The sequence below is a fragment of the Panthera tigris genome, chromosome A3 (genome assembly GCF_018350195.1).
Source record: "Panthera tigris isolate Pti1 chromosome A3, P.tigris_Pti1_mat1.1, whole genome shotgun sequence".
Classification (NCBI taxonomy): Eukaryota; Metazoa; Chordata; class Mammalia; order Carnivora; family Felidae; genus Panthera; species Panthera tigris.
Window position 1 is genome coordinate 69,073,933 of NC_056662.1, and position 27,033 is coordinate 69,100,965.

At 38.5% G+C, this 27,033-nt stretch overlaps 1 protein-coding gene across 19 annotated transcripts in view; it reads right to left on the minus strand.

Moving 5' to 3' along the window:
• NRXN1 (neurexin 1) overlaps nt 1–27,033 on the minus strand; it is a 1,119,427-nt gene that overhangs the window by 559,860 nt on the left and 532,534 nt on the right. For all 19 annotated transcript variants that reach the window (XM_042981375.1, XM_042981374.1, XM_042981369.1 and 16 more), the window contains 3 exons: nt 23,957–24,079; nt 11,374–11,755; nt 9,821–10,011 (listed from right to left, as the gene is read on the minus strand). In XM_042981375.1, the coding sequence (XP_042837309.1) occupies nt 9,821–10,011; nt 11,374–11,755; nt 23,957–24,079 (696 nt within the window). The remainder of the gene's footprint in view (nt 1–9,820; nt 10,012–11,373; nt 11,756–23,956; nt 24,080–27,033) is intronic.

Here is a 27,033-nt window from a genome sequence, read left to right on the forward strand (position 1 = left end):
TGACACATAGGTACTCAATAAATGACATTATTTATTAAGTTACTAATTATGATGATGATGACACTAATGAAGGCATTTTATTATGATGCATCTCTGAACAGAGAACAAAGACAGATGCCAGGCCAGTAGACAGTGTCTCTTGCAACAACACTCAGTTTTGCATATAACTCTGTTGTTGTCCATGATTCAAACTCGTTTCTGAGCAAAAGTACAGATAATCGTATCCCAGACCATCAAGTTTCTCAAAAATAGATGGAACCATGCGTGTCAAATTTATAAATGCCAAAGGTCTACTGTGTTAGAGATAACAGTACATTAGTATACGACCTTAAAGTGCTCGGAGAAGTCTTTTTATAGTCCTGAAGCTTCCAAGGGGAACCAGTGGCAGGAAATCAAAGCAGTGTGCTTGATGGAGGGGGGTGGCAGGTTGGGGCAGGGGAGGGAGGGGAGCCTCATGCAGCCTGTCTAAGAATGTTAATAAGCAAACTATAAGAAAGCTGGAAAAAGTGGCCTAAATATTGTCAACGCCTGTCACATCCAGGTGGACCTTACGAGTCCCCTCCTTGCAAACCCTTGAGCTTCAAAGAACATTTTGGCTGATCTTGAGCACTATGATAAGAATTGAGATCTCATAAGTGGAGTATTTATAATAGTGCATGGCATATGATAAGCTCTCAGAAACAGGTTAAAATAATTATTATAGCTATTTAATATCACTATAATTATTATTTAGGCGAGATGTTTAATCTCTCCAAACCTTACCTTAGTTTCATCATCTGTTACATGGAGCCAAGTACAGCGACCTCACCAGTTTGTCATGAAAAGTAAAGAGATAATCTACTAAGATAAATCTCTTAGCTAATGCTTAGCAAAGGGTACAAGATGATTGAGAGAGTAGTGAGGTACCTTGCCTAAGGACACACATAAAATAAATAGTAGGAATGCTATTTCACATAAGTCGGTCTGACCCCAAAGCCTGGGTCCTTAATTACAAAGCTATATTGCTTCTTGTTTATCCTCAAGAAAAACCACAATAATTAATTGTGAAGGTCAAGAAAGGGCCCCTTTTAAGAGCAGAAACAGAAAACCACATTACTGTGGCATTAACAAGAAAGGCTGATTGACCTAATGCAGTTCCAAAGTAATAATGGAAGTACCTTCCTGTGTGTGAAAATACTGGGCCAACAGCAGCATGGTGCCATTAAAAAATGTGCTTTCCTACAAGAGTAAAGATGGCAGAATTGGCTCTGAAGCATCTTTACAGTAGTGGGGGATAACTTTGTACTAAGCCCACCTAACTTTCCAGTCTATTCCAATTTTGAACCATGGCTCAAGAGGAATTGTTCAGGATCAAGGGGAGAAACTAGTTTTCCTTTGGGTCACAGAAAAAGATGGCTGGATCTGCATTATTACTAAACCCTAACTAAATAGAACAACCACTGAAAATAACAGTGATATTTACTTTTGAGATCTATAATGAACACATGTAATATTACCTACAAGTCAGCCATGGCCTCTCTGTCCTTTATAGATCTAGAGGAGCCTGATTTAAATCTTTCCAATTCCACAGAGGATAAAAATCTAGCATTCTCCTTCCCTTGTGTTTCCCCAAGATCTAGTGAGCCTGTGACTTCTGCTTCTGCCTTTTGTATCCCATGTGCTGTGCTGACCCCAGATCAACATAGTCTCTCTCCACCCACAGAATAATTTTGTGCACCCAAGCATTTATAAATTTAGTCATCTGAACATTTTGGTACCATGCAATGCCCTGTTATCTACCATCTCGATGGCTGTAGCCCCCACCCCTAACCCAGAGCAAGGCAGACACACCAACTTGATTTTTGCATAGCAGATTACAGACCACATTTAAAATCTACAGGGTGACCTACACCTACAGGGTGACCCTGCCTCCTACTATCCCCCATTCTGGTCATAGGAAGCACATATATTCCAACCAACCTTACTCTCTAAGAATTTGGCGCTATGGCTCCTAAACTCAAGTGAGTCTCTCATCAGTATTTGAACGCCAAAGGTGAAAATCCAGGTCTGGGGAGTCCCTTTTCCAATGTCTATGAAAACACGGAAAGCCAGTGCACAGAGAGGGAGAATAACAACGCCAACGCCTTGTTGGAAAGTTACGAGAAGACATCTCACAGACCCTGTGGAGACCATGAGAGTGAAGATGCTGGCTTGGTGCTGACAGGTTTCCCAAATGGGGCTCTCATGAAGTCTAGCTTTAAACTTCCTCTTTCTTGTCCTTGGGTTCCTTGAATGACACACTTTGACTAACTTTCCTTTTTTTCACTGAATTAGTGAATAGTGAATTATGTTTTTTTTTTTTTTTTTTTTTATTTACCTCCAAAGACCTTTGTTGAAGTCTCCCTTCAGGAAAAAAAAAAAAAAAGAAAAAGAAAGAAAGAAAGAAAGAAAGAAAGAAAGAAAGAAAGAAAGAAAGAAAGAAAGAGAAAGAAAAGAAAGAAAAGAAAAGAAAAAGAAAAGAGGTTGGCCGACGAAAACTCTAAAGACTCAAGTACTTCATCAGTGACAAAGATGTTGCCAAACTTATTCGACTTTTAAGAAGACATCTCAGCTTCATCCCTGGCCTGGGATATACTGGAGATATACTGGATAATACTGGAGAGAGACAAGTATTGAAGGCCTAGCTACAATGAGGCTGAGGTCTTGTGAGCATTATCTGATCCCTAAGAACCCACCGCACCACCTATAGGCACTTTCTCCTCTACAGCATAAATGTCACCAGCTGTAGAGCTTGTCTAATTGCTGTCCTGTTGGGACATGATAAACTGGCACCTTGTCCAAAAGGCATTTTTGAACTGGATTCAGATTTCCAGGAGCCCATGCTTTGCCATGGGAGGACTGAGGAAGGCTATTTCTCCTGGAAAATGACCTCCTCACAGTTATTCCAAGCACACAAGCCAAGGCCTGTGGCTGTTAGAGCTCAATCAGTGTCAGGGGTGAGCAAAAACCAGCATCAGGAATTCAAGCACCTATATTACCTGCCCCAAAGCAACTACAGGTTGGAAGGGTTAGGGTGTTTAAGGTTGTACCAGAAATAAAAAGCAAATAGGTGATCCCTACACCACTAGTCTCCAGCTTGCGTGATGGTCAACCACATGAAGAGTGTTCTCCAATAAGTCCAAAGAAGTTATCAGATTTCTTTTCAGCATGTTGCTCGAGGCTTTCACTTGCAGTCAACTGAGTTGCTATGAACAATAAAACTCATCTTCCCTGGCCTGTTGTAAAAAGTGTTAAACTGGGAATTAGAAGACCAGATCTAGAAACACTAATTATCTGTATGGCGGTGCTGGCACTTCTCCCCTGAGCATACTTCTCTCATCTGTAAAAGAAACAAGTCAGACCAGATTGTCTCCAAGATTACTTTGAGCTCTAAGTTCCTATGATCCTAATGGTGAGAAGATAAACTTCAGATAATAGATGTAGAGGGAAGAGAAAAACCTAAACAGAAAATCTATGCCCAATGTAGATGAGGTACCAAAACAGGTACAATGAGTTGAGGAATACAAAAGAAAGAAGACAGAATTGTTGACAGGGAATACAGAACTTTAATTCTGTTCACTTATGGAAGCTGGCCCAAGGATTCTAGGGAAGAAGATGGAGGGACTTCCACACTCAAGGTCAGACAGCAGGTCCAAGACAGCTGGGCATGGAGGGGGGAGACGTCCCACTGGAAGTGGGAGTGAGACTGAAACAATGACAAAGGCCTTGCAGGAAAGAGATCAGATTGAGACTGAATTTTGCCATGCCTGATTTCTGCCAAGCCTGATTTCAGGGGAGAGGTCAGGAGACAATCATTTCACATGTCTAATGGTCTTTTCATTCTCCTATGGGAAATGGAGTAATCGAAATGTCAAGTCTTACTTTTACATACTCGGAGACTATCTCTGTTCTGTACTGTGATGATTGCCTCCAAAGTGGTCTCTTTCCCCCAGCTGGAGCCCATCCTCTGCATCCAAGCCAAAGGAATGACTGTAAAATGCACCATGAACTACACTCCTGCTTAAAACCCCTAAATTCCCTGCTCCTCAACTCTGGCATGACACTCGGGCCCTTCTGAATAAGCAAATCACCTACCTTCTTCCTAAGAAGCTCAGAGAGCCTTCCAGCCCATGACTTCTTCCCAGGGATCATCTTTGAAATTCAGGTTTTATGCCAATGCAAATCTAGCTCTGTGTTTATAGCTACTTGGCCTGAAGAAGGGAGCCTGACCAAAACAGCAGGGCAAAAGTCAATGAACTTGTTTTCTAGAAAGGTCACTCACTGTATGAGATCCCATCTTTTGGAATTTGAAAGTGAGATGAAGAGACAGGGATAGACAAGGTGGCAATGCACACAGGAACAAAAGCAATAGGTTGAAGCCATGAGGCAGAAGTCAAGAGTAGGAGAAGCCAGGGAGCAGAGACAGAAAATATCTAAGTGGGAATAGACCCGGTAGAGAAAGGATCGGTGGGAGAGCATGGAATTGGGGAGCGGTAGATATTCATGTCCAAGGGAACATCCAGGAGGGTTGCTCTTGAGATTCCAGTATGATTATCAGAACAAAGTTCTTATTCTCTATGCTGCCTCATTGTTCAGCAGTTGAAAGGATTTCTTGTCTCTCTTCCTAATGGATCCTTAAAATATTCTCCCATTAACTAAAGTAATGTGACTAAATCTCTGCTCCTTTTAAATAAATTTAAAAAAAAAGAGAGAGTTCTAATAAAGACAGCTTAACCAACAGGACAACAGGAGCTTACCTCCAGTTTCAGCGCTATCTCCTACTTTAAGGCTAAGCTCAAAGTTGGACTCTTCTCTAAAAGTTTCTTTTCAAGTACATTATCAGGGCAAGGCAAGCCAGCAATCAGATGTCACATGGGCTGAACATACAAAGCCCAGGTATGTTTATTTATTTATTTAAAAAAATTTTTTTTTAACGTTTATTTATTTTTGAGACAGGGAGAGACGGCATGAACGGGGGAGGGTCAGAGAGACAGGGAGACACAGAATCAGAAACAGGCTCCAGGCTCTGAGCTGTCAGCACAGAGCCTGATGTGGGGCTCAAACTCACGGACCGTGAGATCATGACCTGAGCCGAAATCGGATGCTTAACCGACTGAGCCACCCAGGCGCCCCAGCCCGGGTATGTTTAAATATGATCAGGACTTGGGAATAAAATCGGATCACTAAAGAACGGAAGTGATGATATGTCAAATGGCAACATTAAAGGGTAGAGAAGGGGGGACATGTGTTATATTCAGGATTGCAGAGGGTAGGTAGCTGAGTGAGAGAGACTGGTATGTGATCAAGATGAAAAGAACAAGAATACTATTCATCTTCAATCTTTGCTTAGAGAATGAATATATTTGAAAGGAAAGCCCTGGTTGGGTTGTCTGTGATTATGGAAACTTTTAGTGGCTTGGTAGCAGAATAAACAATAGCAGGTGGCTGCTTTCAAAGTAAGATTTAAAGAAGAATATCAAGAAGGTTAAAAAATAATGGTCAAAAGGAGGGAAGAGACAAGACTGGAAGACAGAGGGAAAGCTTGCTCAAAACCCTGGGGTGGAAGGCGGGGGGGGGGGGGGGGCAAGGAATCAGAGTGTGAGTGGAAGAACAAAGGGCTGACTCTGCCTGGGCTGACCTAGGTGGGGTCTATAGGTGAATTATTCACTTGTAAGTAGTTTGCTAAGTGGCCACCTGAGGGCACTGTATTCACTGCACCTTGAATTTTTTTTTTTTTCCCTTATCAAGTAAATTATCCTCAATTTGCTCAAGAATAAATTTAATGCCTTAGAGAAGGGTACCCATGGAAGATGGGGGCCAAAGACAGTCCTTCCTCCCTATCTTTGTTCTTGAACTAGATTAATGAATGAACAAGGCTGACCTTAATTCAAATACCCGGGTTAACCATAAGGATGAAATAAAATAAATCATTTAAATCTATTTAGTGTTCAGTAGAAAGTCAATAAATATTAGCTCCTTCCCATATACATACATACGCAAACATACAGATTTGCCGAAGACAGAACATACAGAGGAATTACACAAACCGTTTCTCTCTCTAAAGGGGGCAGGACTCAGAAGTCCCACAATGAACGTGCAGCTGTGCTAGGAAATCAATGCAGAGAGCAAATTTATGCTGCTCTTTTCATTGCATGTTGCAGCTTGTACATAATAGCCAGAGGGAATAGAATACAAACAGCTGGGAAATAAAGATGAAAGCAAAACTGTATCAGCAGGGAGAGACACAGAACCCCCTGAGAACTCAGCAGTGTCACGAAAGATAATTTGAACAAGGTCACCTGCACGGAATTCCTCTTCTCAGAAAAAAGATCATTAGACTCCCGCCCATTGCTGACCATCTCCATCTGAGTCAAGGTGGGGAATGGGATAAAGAGTCCCTAGCTTGCAAATTTATACATTAAATTTCTGTCTATATAAATCAGAGTTGTGGATAAAAGCATCATTATTATCAGTGCCCAAAATATTATTATTAGATGGTTGAAAACAAAGAATTTGTGCTTCCTCACGCAAGAGGACTCTTGAGGTTTTCCCCCAACCTCAGTCCCATAAGGCAGGTTTTGCGGCCTGATGCTGCCCTCTAGTGTCTTTTTATGGTATGGTAACGCGAGAAATAACTTCCAAGAACCCTGAAGCAATCAACACCTCTTTGACCCAGGCCTGATAAAGCAAAACAAAACAAAAGTAAAAATCCTAAAATAAAAACAAAACCAGGATTTGTACTAAACTCAAAAATGAGTTAAATTTTGCTTCAACGTAGACACTGCATTCTTTGAGGGTTCTGAAATAAATGGTATCAAGATTAGTGAGTGCTCTTCAAAAATAAAGACACTCGCCATTTCCTACACTTTACTCTCGAATGGTTACTGCTTCAGTCTGTCTGAGGCATGATCCAGAAACTTGCATTTCGTGAACCCTGTCACATGGTTCTAATGTGGAGCTGGTTGAACTCACTTTGAGAAGAACTAAAGATTATGGCAGTGACTTTAAGCGGAGTATAGAATAAATATGATAATTTTCTTACAATTCTGTAAGGGCAAAATATACATGAAATAAAAATCATCAACCAAAATAGGTCACCCTTCATTTTTCCTGTATTTAGAATGCCTGAATTCTACATGACTAGCATGCTAAGAAAAACAATGCTGTTCAATTCAGAGTGAAGAGTTCATGTGGATGGTCTCCTAAATCAATCAGCCCACCTCCAATTCCAGTGGGCATCCAGGTGGAGAAGAGAAAATGCTTAGTTGTCTTACTCATTCTTCAACAATACCTTCCTCTAAAGCTCTTCCTGGTGCCACCAGATTAGTTTTAATGGCCTGATATGGCTGTAGGCATCCTGTTCTTCTCTGTCCTGTAAATGCCCCACGTCAAACTTCCCCATGGAACAGAAAGCTTTCCATTATAGGAACACTTTCTTCCTCTTCAAAACTGCCCTCTCCCTTCTTTGCACAGAGTAAATGTTCTGTCAATATTTCTCATCTGACCAGTGCCTCTCACCACACATACCAAAAGGTGGTAATGACAGAAGCTAGGAATTGTGTCATTACATGACCAAGCTCTCTTCTTAAGCCCCTTCTAGTCAGTGGCACACATGGCAAGAGAGCTTCCTTGGGGTTATCGTTGCCATTGGATCACACATTCAATTTACAAGCCCACAGCTTTGGCTTTTAATTTTTATGTTTTAATTTCCGGGACTTGCTTTCACTTTTTGGCATAGTCTGATAAATGTGTAAACACATAGGAACTTCACAAAGTAAAGGGGTGTAGTCATTGACATAGAATCTCTATTCACCTGGGGAATTCACTTCAAATTTAAATAATGGGGTATTTTAAAGGCAAATGCACTCAATCAGAATTCAATACTTAGTATCTTAATGTAATATAAAATGCTACTTTGAATTCATAGTTTTATTTTTTGTATTGTGGCTAAAGCCTTTCTTACATTCAGAATCATGAAACATTCAATGTTTTAATAAAAATAGGTCCTGATGGTTAGTTAGATTTGTAAAGGTCCCCTCCAACACCAGAAAGAATCCTATACCACAGCCTTCTATTACCCTCACTTCCATTTTTAATGAGCATTAAACAAATATTTACCTCAGGAAACTGTCCTAATTGTCCAATAAGATATAGCACATTGCCTTGCACTACTTCTCTATACCCCAAATGTTTATGTAGGTCTGTGCATGTCATATACTTCAATCAGCCATGAACTGCTTCTTTTCCAGCCACTTTAGCATCCCACACAGTTTCTAGCGACATCCATTTATGCTAACTGAGATCTCCCTCTCCACAAACAGGACACCATTTTGGTTTAGCTTTGGTGGCTGGCATGGCCAGCACATTGAATGTCACAATCTCTTCCTTTCCCTTGACAATTACCACCTGAACCCACTGTGTAAAACAGGAGTACTCATTAAATAGGAAAATATGGAAAACTCATTCCATTCACTTTAGTCAGAGAGAAGAAAGATAAAGAGCTTTAGCCTGTTAAACAGCATTTCTTTTGAATCTCATTTTCCTTTCTGAGCTAAGCTATTACATGTGTGGACACAAACAGGATCGCTTTGAAGTTAACAAGAGGCCCACTCTGAAAGAAGGAAGACAGCCATTATCACACATTTTATGCGTTGGATAAATATATTCCTGGGATTGTAAATATATTCTGCAATTATAGGACATGAAATACTTTTCTTTCTTCTTTCGCCCTATTTGGAAAGACCATTTTTCTCTAGAAAGGGTTCTGTTGGATTTTCTCTTTCCAGTTCTCTAACTTCCCCGTGTATTTACCTTGTGAGTCAAAGGAAAAGAACCCATCAATATAAATGAACAGCTCTTGTCAAGCAAAAATGTGACCACAATGATCCCTCCGGGGCTTTGGGATGCATCAGGGTAGAGGGGCAATGCAGGGGGCTTACGTCAGAAATGGGGCGGGGGTGGGGTATATTTACTCTACTGTGGCTGTTGTTTCATCCCTGGGCAAGCCATTCAAAGCTCAGATTTCCTACATTCATAATAAAATGCTAATAATACCTCGTCCAGTGCTTGTTGCAGTATTAACAAGATGGCATGTATGGATATATTCTTAGTGAATAACAAAGGCCCACTCAAATAGAAACTTCTGTTATTTTTTTCTGTTACTGACATGTTTTCTAAGCATTTGTCTTGCTCACTTGAGAAAGCGAGTATCGATAGGGAAGGACAAAGTCTGTTAAACTTTTTTAGCAGCTGGTGAAAGAAACATTCCTATTAGTGTGTGCCTGTGTGTGTATGTGCGTATGTGTGTGTGTACGGGTAGGACGGGGCAAATTCACTGTTGGAGACACAAGGGTGTAAGCCAGGCTCAGACCCCTGTTGGTCAGATGGTGTGTAAGTCTAGGAACTCTCACCAATGAAAGAAAACTAATAAGTTCTAGAAGACACTCCTTAGGAATCTAGTTACTTGACCCTAAATCCATTAAAAACTGTAGGGACTAAAGAAGCTTGCAAACAACCTACTTGTCTTTATAATATCAAGACTAAGAACATGTTTTCTCTTTAAATTTTAATCATGCATGCATTCTTAGAGATTGCATTTTTTGAGCTATTAAATATACATATGTTTCTGCCACATTAAAGGGGAGCACAAGCTTGTATGTTGTATTATTAATTATGTGTTGGAAATAAAACTCTGATCACTCTTGGCAAACAGTAGATACACACACTCCAAAACAAAGGATTCGTCATGTGAGTGGAGACCATGTGGGTTCATGCCTGTTACTCCGACGCAGTGTGAACTTACTTTTAAGGTCCAAGTTCCTGGCTCCCGCAGTGATTTGTGTTGTGATTTTCGTGTCAATTTTGACAGTGTGGAGATTGCTGGTGTCCCTTGATATCATCACATTGTGCCACTGATTGTCATTGAGAGGTTTATTTGAGCTCCCTTTGATAAGGTTAGCACCATTTCCCAAATCAAACACATAATGTAAGTACCTGGGAAAAAAGCGAAGGTGAGGAAATGTCATCACTTTTTGAATTTTTGATGGAGTCAAATTGGATATTACAAATGGAGATCTTTTTTTTTTTAATGTGGTTCCATTCTTGTTAGAAATCTGAGTGAGCTGTACATAGGCTCAGCTAACAAGAAGGTAAGAAACACTACTGTTTTAGCAAGGAGGATTATTCATTGTCTGCATGAAAACAGTGAAAATTATTTTCAAAATCATGGTCTACATCTCACTTTATGACATTGGAAGGTCAATACCTTTCGCTACTCATTCTCTATTTCCACCTACACCCCATCTTTTGCCAGTTTCTTGTACCTGCTTTTCCTTCATCTTAAATGCCTGTTTTTTTAGATGGGAAATGTGCACTCACCCTTCAAGACTCAGCTCTGATATCCACCCCCTCCCTCATACATTTTCTTGATTTCCTAAAAGACTGTCCTGACCTTAGCACATGATCATCTGAGGCAACTTTTCATAATGCTTCTCTGCGATGTTTATGTGTTCACCTATATTTCATAGGGTTGCATGTTACATGTGTGGCTCCAGTTTGGTAGAATCTTAGATGTGCACAGAAGTGGTATATATATATATATATATATATATATTACATATATTATATAATATATGTATATATATGTACATATATATGTATATATGTATATATATTATATATGTGTATATATATTATATACATATATAAAATATGTGTATATATTATATACATATATATGTATTATATATATAATATATATATAATATATATATATAAAATTAGTGCCGGGTATACTCTCTTGCCCATTGTAGATATGCTATAATGTTCACTGATTGAATGAATGAATACTCAAATCAGTTAAAACACATCATATTTTCCTCACCATTTCAAGGAAATTTCACAAAAATCTTTCCTTCTAAATTCTTCAAGGAATTCTGATATAGAATGAAATTTGAGTTAAATGGATTTTATGAAATTGAAGTTATCTGATTACTTATTTTAGGTGTCTAATTAGCACAAATTTTTATACATTTGTAGAAATGCTTTTGTAGAATTACAGTGTGCATAGTAAGGAAACCCACATTTGAAGCATAAGATTCATGGAATGCCTATCATAATTAGAACTCAATGTTATTTGTACCTCATGTATGAAAGTGTAGGTATAGAAGACTACTGATTTCCTATTAACTTTACAAGATATCCAAGAAGTGATTTGAACAAATATATTTAAGCCATTCTTCCATAGTCTTGCCCGCTACCTTAGAAATGAACACATCTGTTTAATGTATATTTTTGGTTATCAAGGTCAATTTTGCAAATTTTTATTTATTTGTCATTGAACTCACATATACTCACCCTTTAACTAATTCGACCACAATAAAGTCATTTCCATCCCCACTATTATATAGTATTAGTCCATCTAGGGATGTTGTCTTGAACTGGAAAAAAAGGTGCATAGAAGTGTAGGCTTGCAATGTAGCTAAGGCAACATAACTTGATTTGGTCTTGAAGGTGACAGGGTCTGCTATGATGTTCCTGAAGCCAAATCTGGCATTGAGCTCACAGTAATCTATGTCACCATTTTTACACAAGTCAATGTATGCCATTCCATTAAATGTCAGGCTTTGCAGGTGTCCAATGAAGTTGGAGGGGACAGAAGACAGATACCGACGTTCCGTGATGATGCCAGTCTCTATGTTATGAAACTCCAGCCTCGTGTGATCGCCTGCCATTTGACCTGAAAGGTCAATAATAATAATGTATTATTATTTTTCTGTATCTGAAAGAAACTCCCAACTTTAGACTTCCATGGCGATATCACATTTTAAAATACAAGGATCCAAATACCTTTTGACATTCAGTTACATATGGTAAAAACATAGCAATGATATTAAAGGGTAAGGCTGGATACTTAATAAAACTTTCTTAGGTCAGGTTTTAATCTTTGTCCAAATCGTAGCCTTAACAAAAATCACCTTCATTAGGCAAAATTACAGAATTTTTTTAAAGTAGAGGAAAGAAATAAAGGAAGCAAGAAATAAAGAAAGAACAGAAAAGAGGGAAGGAGAGAGAAAGGAAAAGAAAAAGGAAGGAAGGACTGAAGAAAGGAAGGGAGGGAAGAACAAGGGAATAAAGAAGGAAGGAAGGAAGGAAGGAAGGAAGAAAAGATAGATGGAAGGAAAGGAGAGGTTAGAATTAAGGGCAATGACTGTCCTAAATTGTTCCATCCAACATTGATACATCCCAGCTTCATGGTTACATGTTTTTCTTAAAGAAATGCTCTTAAAGGAAAAAAAAAATGACTCTATATTTTCCTATACTCAATAGAAAAAATGAAGGGCTGCTGACTATTCTTTCAACAGTGAACCATAAAAATGTGTTCAAAATTAAATATGCACTTTTCACCTCCTCTTTTCTGTGCTGAACAATTCCCACAGTCTTCACTAGAACTAGCCTCCTGGCCACTCTAGAGTTTCTGTTGATCTCTTCTGGACCCACGCCATTTTCTACTTATGTTTTGGATACCTAAACTGGGCACACTCTACCAAATCAAGGCATGCCCAATTTTGAGACTATGAGTAAAATCAGCCCTGAAGTACAATCTTTTTTAAACACCCTAGTGTCAGATTTGGTTGCAGATTTATTTATTGATTGACTTTTCAATTCAGTCTCCATGCTTCTCCATTCCACTAAATTCTTCTGTCAATCCCATGAAAACCCAACCCAATCCCGTCTTTACCTCTAGAGTGATAACTGTACCTACCTACATACCACTGAAGGGAAGATAAACAAAGATGTGAACTTGTTTTCCAGTGTACAACATAAAGTACTCTTAGCATTGCTAGTAATTCTCTCCTAGCATCTTGCTCTTGTCCAATTAAATTGTCATTTGCTTTCTTCTAAAACTCGAAAAGGTCATTCAAATTGCAATCAAGTTCTTCCAGGTGCTAGATTCACTACTCAATTTGGCATAATTGGAAAATTTATCGAGCTTACCATATCCTGTCATCCATGATATTAATGAAAATATTAATTAGAGCTAATCCCAGGATCAGCCCCTGAGAAAATGCACTGAACCTTCTTCCCGGGTGTAATGAAGATTGAACAACCATCTATGCGGCCCTCCTTCAACCAACTTGACAGATTTTCATGTCTTCAATCAAGACAGTAAAATATTGGCTGGCATTTTGAGGAAATGCCAGTAAGTGAAATATAAAAGGCATATTTTTTTTCTTGTGCAAGAAAAACTTCTACATACATAATTGATTTTGATGCTTATAAACTCATTGGTGTAAAAAATTCTCCCGTGAGCTGTACTTAATTCTGCTTAATTTCTACACCTCTTTACTAGTTCTTGATCCTGGTAACAGCATTCTTGCCATACCCTTGACATGCTCTCTTTTTGGACTTTTTTTTTTTTTTCTGATTCTATCTCTACAAACTTTTTTTAAATATAAAATATACCACTGTAAATATCTCGTTTCCTTCCTCCTCCCCACTATGCCTACTGCTCATCTTTTGGATGCAAAAATACTATTAAATCCTTAGCATTACTGGTTTCTAGTATGACATCATTTCTCTCTCCTTCTTTAGTGTTTTGTTCAATGACCTCAATGCTAGTCCTTGGGGAACTACTTACTTGGTAGCAAATAAAGTGAGTCTTAAATAATTTTCAAATATCACACCAGAAACATTGAATTAATAAGCTGTACAAAGGAAGACTATAAAAAGCTAAAAAAAAATCACTTGGGTTTACATACTTCCTTGTGTTGATTTTTTAATCTTTTTCATTATATTAAAATGGGAGCCCTAGCTCAATGAACCCACCTCAACCCTGAAACTGTCATGTTTCTTCTTCAAAGTTCCATTAATGAACCAACAGATAGTAAGGAAATAACCTGCTCCCCCCCTAAAAAATACAAATCCTTACAACTAAATATTATCCCAAACTGTCATGTTCTTGATAGCTCTGAAATAGGGAAGCCCATTTTGTTTCAAAGGACTGAGAAGTTCAGCGATAAAAATAACAAGTAATGTCTGTTTTCTTTTCTCAAAGGGTTAGAATATGTATGCAGAGCATAAATAATAAAAAGGTAGTAAAACAGTTTGGGAGCAACCGTGGCCCAGTTACAAGAAAAATCATTATGGCCCATGTTCAAGAGTCTATTCTTTCTTTAATAAGCGCATATAAATCGCATTGACAGTAATGGCAGATATGCTTGCTGGCGGGGGAGAATTAGCACCTAAAAGCCATTATCCACTGCCTTAGAAGACATTAACTGCTGCCTTCTAAACATTCTTTTTTTTCCCTCAGAATTTATTCCAGAGTTTAATCCTCTGGCAGTAATGTAGCCACCTCTACTATTATACATATATATTGATTATGAAAAAATAAAGGACATTGAAGGAGAAAGATTTTTTTTAAGGTTCCAAGCATTTAAAAATGCAGCATCTTTTCCAGAGACTGAGTGAAAAGAAAGTCTGGAATTAGCAAAATGCCTCTGATCAAAGGATATGGATACACTGGATTGGCAATAATCTCCAACGAGAGACAACCTCCTGGATAGTGTGTTTGCACAGGTATCTTATGATGCACATCCAATCTTTATATACAAACACATAACAATATCAGCTAGTTTATGTTCAATCTTGCTCGGAGTCAAGTGAACTTTCTTGTTCAGAGTCAAGAGTTAAATTTCTGCTACAGAACAAAATAACACCCAGCCCCATATCGGCTTGTTAGTTCACTTAAAGTTCTGGAGTGTGTGCTATATATGTCAGGTCCTGTATTAGGTAATAAAGAAGCAGTATCATTTTACAAAACTCATGGTTCATTAGGGAAAGGCAGACAAAAAGAGGTAAGGAAATAATGGAATATATAATGACAAAATAACAACAAAAAACTTCTATGAATTTCATAAACAGGATATTGAGTTGTTAAGTATGGGATGGGGGGCCTGAGCTGATATTTAAGTTAAATTTGAAAGATTAAAAGAAGGGATGCCTGGGTGGCTCAGTCAGTTAAATGTCTGACTTTGGCTCAGGTCAGGATCTCACGGTTCATGGGATGGAGCCCCGCATCAGGCTCTGTGCTGACAGCTCGGAGCCTGGAGCCTGTTTTGGATTCTGTGTCTCCGTCTCTCTCTCTCTCTCTCTCTCTCTCTCTCTCTCTCTCTCTCTCTCTCTGCCTTTCCCCTGCTCATGCTTTGGTTCTCTCAAAAATAAATGAACATTTAAAACATTAAGAAAAGAGAGAGAGAGAGAGAGCGAGCCCTGCTAAGAACCGGAGAAGCAGAATGGGGAGTTGGATTCCAGGAAGGGAAAGAAGCGTCAAGGGCGTTCAGGTGAAAAAGAGCAAGCCATTGTGGCTGGGGAATCAGGAATACATGAGATGAGGGGCTCACCTGAGACGGGAAGGAGAGTCACAGGCCAGATACAACACACAATGCCTCCTGATTATATTCTGTAGGCATTGAAGGGTTATGGGCAGGCAGATGCCGTGAGTTAGTGCCTGTACGTGTGTGTTCAATCTCTCTGATGTAGGTATAGTAAACTGGAGACTATTTGAAGTAGGGTGGTTATAGCAAAAATGGAAAAAAAAAAAAAAAGATGTATGAAATGAGATAATTTTGCAGATGTAATTTGCAGGACTTACCAATAATGTGTAGATGATAGAGAGGAGGGAAATTGTAAGCAGAAAGAGATAGGGGATCCCCAGAAAAAGAAAAATGAGACATAGCTTTCATGACACAAGAGAAGTCATTTTAGCAACCCCCACCCCAGCCAGCTGTTTTCCATGGCCTATGCCTTACCAATTCTACTTTCCCAAACACACTTCTGGCAGAACTTCCAGGGCGATGCCAGAATTACAAAGAAATGCAAAAACCTCAGGAGTTAAGGATTTCAAGGGAACAAATGGAATGCAAAAATTAACAGTTTCTACCAGGCCTGGAAGTGGCCTAAACATATCTGAGACCAAAAAAATGAGTGGCAAAAACTCCCAGTGCTATTTCAAAGACCCTGCATTCCTTACCAGAGATAAAAGCCCAAGACTTCAACCAGTTTATACTGATCTTGGAACAAGCCCATATTCCGTTCCCCTTGTCTAACAGTTACCTCAGCTTCATTATAATGTTATAGTCTCCATCCAAGGGGAAGCACAAGCTTCATTACCATAACTTACGAGGCATGTATAGGCGTGCTTTCTAAGTATGCCCGAGCAAGCCTTTACCTGCCATGCCAAAGCTCTCCTTTCCGAATATTTATCCTAACCCTAAAAGGAAAGGAGTACCTTTCACTCTGTTAAGGGAGTCTCAGTTTTGGAAGTTATTTCCTGTGATCTCCATGTTTGCTGCAAGCAAAGTTTCTTTTGTGTGACAAACTGCACCTGGTGTAGACTCTATCTGTAAGTCACCAAGGAGCGAACTCAGGTTAGCTCCATTATAGAATGATGATGCCCAGCTAGCTGGTTTGCTTACATATGGTAAATACTGTTTAATGAAAGACACACTAACATACACACACACACACACACACAAAACACATAGTTCCAGAGTCTTGAGACTGACCAAGTGAGGAGCTGAAACCCAAGACTCCCTGCTTAGGGCTCTTATATAGCTTGTAGAATTTCACCTCCAAGTTCCTAGGGAATCTCTTCCTTTTTGAGCTTCTTTGCAGGCAACTGTTGCCCTCATCACCCTAGGTAAAGTGCAGGCATTCCCAAGACTGGCCTGAGCACGTACTGTTGTGTCTTCAACACCTACTTAACAGTACATTTAACTGTAATTTAAAGATGAGGTCAAAATGTAAGAAGAAATGCATGAAGAGTGCCTAATGCTTTTCCTTACTCTTTTTTTTCCTCTTCTGTGATTTCTCACTTGCTGTAAAATTTAATAACAAAACAATTGCTTTCCTAATTCATGGTGGGCCTCAAGTGGGCTTCAACACTAGAGTGTTTGAAAAAAAATCCCATTTCTAAACATAAGCCTCAGTGGCAAGTTTCCACTGCCCATTTTGGAAACTTCCCATGCTATGGAAGTCAAGGCTTTTTTATTCTTACAAATTTTTGGCTTTCATGAGATCTTTCACAAAACCTAATCCCCCAAAAATAAATCACCTTGATGAAAATTCACTCAGTAAAGGTAAATTAATGTGAAAATAAAACTGCCTTTAGCTCTGAGCAGCAAGATGCTGAGAGCTGAGGGAAGGAAAAAGTTGAGGTAGAGTACTGGGGTGCAGGATGAATAATTTGGGTGAATCATCAATATTTACTTGGTTTATATTCCTATTCATCTTTAAACTCTGGAGAGAGCATGTTGGATTTCACTACTGAAAAAAAAAAATTTACTCCTACAGAGCAGAAGATAAAATCAAATTTCTGCTCTAAGACTTTGGGCAATTTTGAGAAAGAGTAAATGGCAAGCTAATTTACTGAAATACTAGTTTATATTGTGTTCTTCCTTCAATTCTAAAATGCTAGCCAAGTATTTTGCCTCAAAGGGCTTTTCTTGGCAGAGTGGAAGCTGCTGGAAAACAATGCCTTCCTCAATCTTTTGAGAAAGCCTGATTTGCAAGGTTTATCCAGAAAGGGGGAGGGAGAAAGAAAGAAAGAAAGAGGAAGGAAGGAAAAGAGAAAGAGAGAAAGAGGGAGAGAAAGAGAGGGAAAGAAAGAAAGAAAGAAAGAAAGAAAGAAAGAAAGAAAGAAAGAAAGAAAAGGAGAGAACAGAGTGTATTTGAGGGCTGATAAAGATGATGGGATTACCACTGACTGGAGATAGGAGAATATTGGTGGGATTTAGAAGTACAACTCATTCCATCATCCTGCTCTCAGCTCAGGGTCAAAGTTTCAGAGAGAATTGGTAAACATAGGGAGACTGGACTGCAGCCCACAGCTCCTTGCAGGAATTAGCAAAGATCCATTCACCCACTTAGGACAGGAGCAACAGGGTTCTTGCAATTAAAAGGACAAAGGACAAAAAAAAAAAAAAAAAAGTGTTTTTGGTGGGAACAAGTGCAGAGGGAAGACAAAAGGAGACTCATATGATCCAAGTTTGGGAATAGGGAGTGGGGGCAAAACAGACTATGATTAAATATCCTGTAAATCCAGAAGAGAGGCCTAAGGCCTTGTTGATTTAAATTGTGCTGATTTAAATTGATATAAAGACAATTAAGAAATGTCCCATTTCTTACATACCCGAGTTGGTGGATCAAGATTCATATTATAATTTTAATAATACATGCTGAACAAAAACATGTTAAACAAATGTCTTAGGATATATTTGTCCTCCAAAGTTGGGGATTCTAAAAGGGATTCCTTTTCTTTCAGATCATAAGCCAAACCTCACCAATGACCTATGAATTCCTAATGAAGTCTTGGATGCCAGAATCCCAATATGAACCAAGCAAGGAAATATGAGTAACTTTGCCTTGAAGAGCTAGTCCATGCCCAGGAGCAGAAATGGGTACTTGCAACAGTAGCTTAGAAATGATTCCTCAACAGAGTCAATTCTCTTGGGAGTCCCCCACAGAATAGGTCACTCACTTGTTCCTACATCTACAAGCTACATCCCACATCCATGTAAATATCTGTTTATTCTGTTTCCTAACATTATGATTGCTGGTGGTAGATAAATGCCTGGCCATTTAAGTAAACAAAGGGATGTATTTACTGCAAGTTGAAGAAGGCAATTCATTAACTTAGAAGTTTGGTTGGAATCTATGTAATTGAAAATATGTATCTTGAATTTTCTATGAAAATCAGATGGCAATTCATTTAGGGGCCATTTCTGGAATTTTCTTTGTTACACTGATCATATTCACACCCTATTTGTTACTTTTTTTAATATTTATTTTTGAGAGAGATAAGAGAGAAAACACTCACTAGTGGGGGAAGGACAGAGGATCTGAAGGAGGCTCCCCACTGACAGCAGCAAGCCTGATATGGGACAGGAACACACAAACCAAACTGTGAGATCATGACCTGAGCTGAAGTTGGGTGCTTAACCAACTGAGCCACCCAGGTGCCCCTATTCATCACTTCTTAATACAAAATGTGTTGCATTGATTTTTAAAATCATGTTAATGTTGTACATACTTACAACATACTTATGTAATTAAATAGGAATGGGAAGGAAAAGCTAAAGTGAAATACAGAAAACTAATTATATTTCAAATGGAGACTATAACTACACTCAAGGAAGGAAATTAGGAAGAAAAGGAAAAAAAGGGAGGCAGGGAAAGAAGGAAGGAAGGAAATAAGCCAAGTTATAACCAAAGTTACTTGTAAACTCAGCGTTTAATTTTACCTGCTAAGTCTTAAGCAGTGAGGAATGAGAAGAATCACAGATTAATCCTGAATTTTGTTTTAGTTGGTTTATTAATTGTAGTGGTATAGGCAACTTCAAGTAATCCACACACTATTCTAGATTCATTACTGGGTTGAAGAAATGAGTAACTGACATCACTGAGGGCAAGGATCCCACCATGGAAGAAAGACATGGAAACACAGAATGGGGGAAGTCAAAAAACAAAGACATAGATATGGAGGTATCACTGTGAACTCATCTTTTCTAAAATATATGTATATGCATGATTATGTGCACATGAATTTTTGTAAACTAGAAACCACTGTTTGGATGATTTAGGTTTTATCAGAAAGAGTAAAAATGAGGAGTTTGTGTCTAAGGTCATGTGTCAGAGGTTGTGAGTAAACAGCTACCCGGGGACAAGGACATGTGAAAACCACAAGGGAACATTCTTTAGTTCCATGTGTGTATTTACATATTCATTCAGGTTTATGTGTATATCCTTGAATATATTTTCCTATCTTTGCCTACTGAAAAGGGCAGGATACAAAGATAACTCCAATAGCATTGAGAGTATCTCAACATCAACCACCAAGATTTTGGTCTCTAATATCAATCTTGACTAAATGAAGACAAAATGGCTGATTCCAGAGCTGGGGCATGGTAGGTACAAGCTGTGCCTGGAATATCCTGTTATGACATAAAGTAAGTAAGAAAATGCTAAAAAAGCAAAACAAAATAAAACAAAACACAAACCTGAAAATGTTGGGGTGGGGCATGTCACAATATAACAAAGACCAACTTCATGGGACTCACACTGGCCCATGGACTCAAACTGGGACCATCTGAGCACCAAAATAATCAAGTAAAGTAATTATAAACTATTTGAGAAACATAGAAACTTGGGTGTCCACACCAATAAGGAAGAAATAAAGGAAGGAAGGAAAGAAGAAAGGATGGGAAGTGCTGGAATTAGAAAATTATTTTGTAATTACTGCACTAAAGACTGGATCAGGAGAAAATCTTCAATGGATGCTAAATGTAGGGTGAAATTTTGAAGAGACACAGGATATTTTTATGGTCTTAATGTCTCTCCACAGACAGTTTATTAGTGGAGAGGGAGAAAACATACTGTTCATGTAGTGGAGAAAATGGACAACGTGTTGACCAAGTGGTTAAATTAAATCACTGGTAAAGGACACGGACGTCTCATGCCTTCAGACAGGATACTAGAAGGAGGCCACAATATCACCAATGCAGAATTCAACCCAAAAATGCAAAACCTGAATTCAATCGTGAGAAAACATCAAACACAAAATGAGTGACTTTACAGTGATAAAAGGTGGGAGGGTTATATATTTCAAAAATGTCAATGTCACGAAAAGACAAAAAAAAAAAAAAAAAAAGTTGCTGGAAATGTTTCAGATGAAAGCAGGTTAAAGAGACCCGAAAGCTATATGTGGTGTCCGAGCCCAGGCTGCACACTGTGTAGAGGGGAAATGCTATAAAAGACAACACTAGGTCAACTCACTAAATTGTAATATGGAGAACAGAACAGATAAAAGATATTGCATCTGAGCAACACTTACTGAAGTTAGTAACTCTTTGTTATGTAAGGTTATATATATATCATTATTTGTAGAAAATGCACACTTTAATAGTTACGGGTAAAGGGCCATTTTGTATTTAATTTTTCCTCAACTGGTTATGAAAAAAAAAGTCAAAATGTCAAAGCAAATGGGATACAACATTCACAAGAGTAAAGATAGATCAATGTTCTTTGTACTGTTTTTATTTTTGAGTGTTTTTTTGTAAACTGGAAACTATTTGTAAATAAAATTTAGCAAAATATGTTGCCCCATACTTTTGTTTCTATCCCTTCTTCATCCACTGTAGTTCAGGACTTATGACTTTACATCCTAAAGCATGTACTACACTGACAAAGGATTCATTTTGCTCAAAACATATTCTCTCAGCATACTCTCAGGATTTCCAATCACCTGAAGGTCCACGAAAAATGAATGCCTTGAGCACACTGACCTATTTGCTCCAAAAGGCCATTTTAGCCCTGTCAACTACCATATAGATGCATGAGACCAAACAAAACTGTCTCCTCAACATTAGTCCGTGTAGCACCATTGAAGCCCTTCTCCCCAGTATGGAATGTTCCCTCACATACTTTTATCATCTGTGTTACTCTCTCTTTAAAGCCTAGTTCAAATGTCATCTATTGCTTTAAGCTATCTTTGAAACCAAGGTCCTCAACCTCTCTTCTGAACTCCAAGATCATAAATTGCTTACATCAAACATTCAGTACCTCATCTACTGAACCAATTGTCAGTTCTTGTGTGAGTTCTTGTGTGTATATCTATTTAGATATAGATGTGTATGTATCTATTAAGATGTGTGTGACATGATGTGTGTGGAAAGTATGTGTTGTAGAGGTTTTGACCACGAGTCAAAAAACAAATCATCAATAATAGCAATAAAATCAAACCTAGGTCCTTTTCTAAGTTCTGGTAACAGTGGCATTTCAAAGAAACATAAGTCACTTAACCCCTTTGAAACTCAGTTTCCTCATCTTTATTTTTTTATTAAATTTTTTTTAATATTTATTTTTGAGAGAGAGAGAGACAGACAGACAGAACACATGCAGGGGAGGGGCAGAGAGTGAGGGAGACACAGAATCTGAAGCAGCCTCCAGGATCTAAGCTGTCAGCACAGAACCCAATGTGGGGCTTGAACTCACGAAACACAAGATCATGACCTGAGCTTAAGTCAGATGCTTAACCAGCTGAGCCACCCAGGCACCCCAGTTTCCTCCTCTTTAAAATGAAAATGCAGGGGGTGCCTGGGTGGCTCACTCGGTTAAGCGTCCGACTTCAGCTCAGGTCACGATCTCGTGGTCCATGAGTTCGAGCCCCGCATCGGGCTCTGGGCTGATGGCTCAGAGCCTGGAGCCTGCTTCCGATTCTGTGTCTCCCTCTCTCTCTGCCCCTCCCCCGTTCATGCTGTGTGTCTCTCTCTGTCTCAAAAATAAATAAATGTTAAAAAAAATTTTTTTTTAAATGAAAATGCATATGCCCTATCTGCTTCACTGGGTTGTGTGAGATTTGAGACATACTTAGGGACAAAAGAATGTTCCCTGTTGTTTTCACATATCCTGTCCCTGGCATCTATTTATTCACAACCTCTTGCATATGACCTTAGACACAAACTCCTCATTTCTACTCCTTTTAATAAAACCCAAATCATCCAGACAATGGATGCTACAAAAACAATTCATTCCTCTAAGACCTGTCCTTGACCAAAACTAGTTGAACTTGGGTTGACACTCTTGTCAAAGCCCTGCAAAAATTCTGCCTTCCTTCACCAGGTTCACACAGTTCCTTTAGAACCTTCTCCTGTCTGGCAATTTTGAATAAAGACTTAGGCTAACCACTCTCTGGTTGATTTTCTTTCTCAGAGAATAAAATAATATAACATTTGCTTTCCAATTGCTAATCCATGACCCAGTTGCATGAGAGTCCCCTCTCAAGAGATTTTAAATATGAAAAAAAGCCCAAACCGAGAACAATAACAAAATAAAAACAAAAGGAAAAAAAATTACTGTACTGTTCCTTGATTCTCTGTGTTGTCAGGCCAGGAATTGGTCCTGTTAAAGCTGTTCAGGTGATTCTGAAAAAAAGTTGCCCCTACATATAGAAAAGAGTTTTGGAGAGCCATAAAAGGCTATTGAATTATAAGATAGTAAAGAGATCCCTAAGTCTGCAGTTTTCTTCATTTGAACTCAGAAATGATTCTCTCAAAAGTTAAAATCCCACACATGCTATTTCCACATTGATAGAATCAACTGATCTCTGATCATGGAAACCCCTTAGGACTGAATGTAGGACACACTTCTCTGCTGCACAAGAACTATCTTGTGCTATGTACTAAAATAATAATTTTAGAGATGTTCTCTAAAAAGGAAAAAGAGTTAACATCCCAGTAGGTCATGTGTTTGGAGTTATTTTCAGCTGAGAGAATAAAGGCACAACACCGATTCCTCTTTCATTCGGTTTCCCTATATCTCTGGGGTGGACTTTTATATGGCTCACCTCAGTTAAGAATCTACATATCAGGGATTGAACCTGACATCCTTAATATTAGAGTTTAACCAACTGAGGTAAATGGCCAGAAATGATCTATTATAGCTTATAATGAAAAAGTGGTTCGGCTGACAGAATGCCAGCATATCTATCAATTTACCCAGACAGTGAAATGTAGAACTTGCTGCTATTCATTGCCAAAATATATAACAAAGAAATTGAACAGAAATTGGCATGTAAACAATGACTTCAATATTTTATGAGACCCTAAGATATTTATGACCCACAACACTGAACTATATAATGTCTTCTTGAATTATTAAATAGGAAAGAACATGACACAAAAGTAGTGCTTGTTTGAGAGAAAAAAAAAACATTTAACATGCTCCTTATTTAATGGAATCATTGCTGGAGAAATTGGAATAAAAAATGAACTGTGTGTATCAGCTTCAAGTTGTGTAGTTGGTTTTATAGTCACCTGCAAGATATGGGAAAGTCTAAAGCTTCAGCGAAAGCAAAAGCAACGACAACAGGGGGATTTACCTGTCATGGCCTGTTGGTCATCCACGGTTAACTTTAAACTTTTTCCTCGACGGACCACACGCACTGTGTGCCATTCGTTATCATTGAGGTTATAGCCGGCAAAAAGGGTCTCGGGACCTTTGCCTGTAGGATATGCCAAACAGTCATTATGGACACTCAGAATCAGTCAAGCAAATGAACCTCACAGAGAGTGAGAGAAAGAGACAAAGTAAGGGGGAAGGCACGGGAGAGGGAGGAGAGACAAGAGAGAAGGAAATGAGAGGAAGAGGTGAGAGAGAGAAAGGAGAGAAGAGACTGGCTGGATCAATTTTCAAACCCATTAGAGTCAGAGCAAGCAAGGAAAATGACAAGTTAACAGACATTCAGGTGTGACAATTTAAGAAGAATCTTTAACATTATGCATTGATCAAAGACAAGTGAATGAACCTTGTTGTCATAAATAGGCACAGTCAATACAGCATCAGGAAGCCTCCCAAATTTACACACACTTTTTGCTGTTGTTGTTTTTGTTTTTCCTAAGGAATTCTCTGGTCTTTATAGTTAACACTTTTTCGCTAATGAAGTAGATAGCTGTCTTGTAACCTCTGACTTCGGGGAGAGAGCAGACCTTAAGTAATTAGCTAAGCATCTTCAGGCTAGCGCAACTGGCTGATTAGATTCTGGTGAGGAGACTGCGCTGGGCACTATATTGTGTAACAGCTGCTCTTCACTCTTACATCATGTACCTCCAATATTCACCAAGTTCTTAAATTTATGGAATGTTGTGTCTAAAAACTAAGTCCAGTGAAGGCACAGAAAATGGGTTTAGATAGGACTATTGACTCTTAGGAAATGAAGAAAAAAAAAGAAGTCACAGCCAATAAAGGTCCAAGTGATGAGTCGGAAAGAAAATAAAGTGAGACTAAACAGCACTAGAGGGAAAGGATTCCCAGCTGAGGACCAAAAGAAAATTAACCACCTGGGAGAGTAACTGCCAGTGAATCTATTAAATCTATGCAAATTAATTTATAGAGGCTTAGAACAGACATACTATTTCAGAAAGTTGTTTTATGGAAATCAGTGAAATGAGAAACTTAGACAAACATCCTTTTGCCACTTAGAAACAAAGAAAGGAAAAAAAAAACCCACAAACCTTTAATATAACTTGAAAAAATTTTTAAATTAAAATAAAACATTTCTACTAATCTGATACTATGATTCACTAAGAAAAAATCATGAAAAGTTTTTAAAGATACATTATTTGGTGATGGATTTTTCCCCTGTGTGTTTTGCAAGGACTGAAATTTGTTGGTAAGCTAAAGTAATGAAAAAAGTGACACCGTTGAATTTCATCAACTGATTCAGGATCAGGATTGGCTTCATAATTTCTTCAACCAAATTCTACCAGCAAAACCAATCAATGTCCAAGGATCTTAGGAGAACACAGAAAAGTCAAGGAGAAGGAGGAAGAAACAAAGCGAGAGGGAGAGAGAGAGATAGTAAGAAAACCAAGTGGAAGAACTTCAGTAGTCTATCCAACAAGAGATTGTTGCTTGCTTCTGGCACTGCTGGCTATCCATCCAGCCCTGATTTCTCTCTTAGGATGTTACTGATGTAAATTCTGCCTTCCGTGGTTGAGTATTCTCTGGGGCTTAAAGTGAACCAGGGAGATAAGCTAAACTTTGCAGTATGGACTGCTTCATGTCTCTAAAGGAAACCATCATGAAGGTTACAAAGAATCTTTTTTTGTTTCTTTAGAGAAGAAAATTACACATTTTCTTTAAATTACACATCCAATCCAGATACATGAATAAAAACTAGTCTGGACAGAATAGTTCAGAAAGATTGATCACTAAATAACTAGAGGAAGCCTGTTAGTTCAGCAACTGCAAAAAAAAAAAAAAAAAAAAAAAAAAAGCTTTGAGGCCAATGTTGAAAGCAAGTTCCACGATCAAAGGAACTCTTTCTAGTTTCAACAGTGAAGAAAGAAGCGCTTAATAACTCTGCAGAATCTTAGTATCCTACCGGCAGCAAGGGTCATTCTTAGTTTTGATCTTTGAAAAGAGAATATATCATGTTAAAGCTATTTTTATAGGGAAGACTTTTTTTTCCCTTAGAAATGTGTCCTTTTGAAGCAGCTTCACTCCCATTCTCTTATTTTTAAAAGTGTTTTGTCAAGAAAAAGAAGCTTAAGGGTGATATCATCATTATACCCCATTCTGGGCTTGATCTTCCTCTTAAGTCATAATGCTTAATCTATGAAACAACTATTTCCATAACAACAGGCACAAAATCCAATTAAAAATAACCCTTTGGTTCATAAAAATCTCTGTGGGCCAACTTCAAGCTCCTTTCTTGCATTATTAAAAATGTGGAGAGATTGATTTTGGAAGACAAGGTTTTAAAAAATGCACTTAATATTCTCAGTTCAAAACAATGTTATCTATGCAACTTGAAGTGTAATGGAGAGTGCACTGGCAAGAAGTTAAGAATTGTGGTTGGTAGTCTTTGATTTGCTACTAAGGAAAGTAGTTGGGGGCTGGCAAATGCTACTGTGTTCCGGGCATCTTATCTGTTAACTTATTTCATCTTTACATCGTTATCCTTTTGTAGATGTGGCACTGAAGGCCTAGAAAACAAAAACTTTTTGCCCCAAGGTCACAGGGCTAAAATGTGATAGAAAAGTGTTCCATCCTAGGTCTGACTGACCAAAGTCTGCATGTTCTCCCCTGCATTAGCCTGCCTCCCAGCTATACCTTTGCCTAGAAACTTCTCAGTGTCTCTACATCTAAATGAATAGATGGAGACGGGAAAGCTGCTCTTTGTCATGGCTTCCACCTTGCTCTACAGAATGATTACATGTCACGACATCTGACCCATCCTCTACATAAGTTATGGAGGAAGGACATCTCTAAACAGAACACCACAACTCTAAAAGGTACTACAGGAATGATACAGAGGGAGGGTCATCATTTTGGGACTGAGTCCACCCATAATCAGCAATTTGCTAGAACATTTAGCTTCTGGTGGTCTCAGCAACCTTATTTATAAAAGGCAAGAGATGATGTAGATGATCTCCATAATGCCTTAGAGATCTC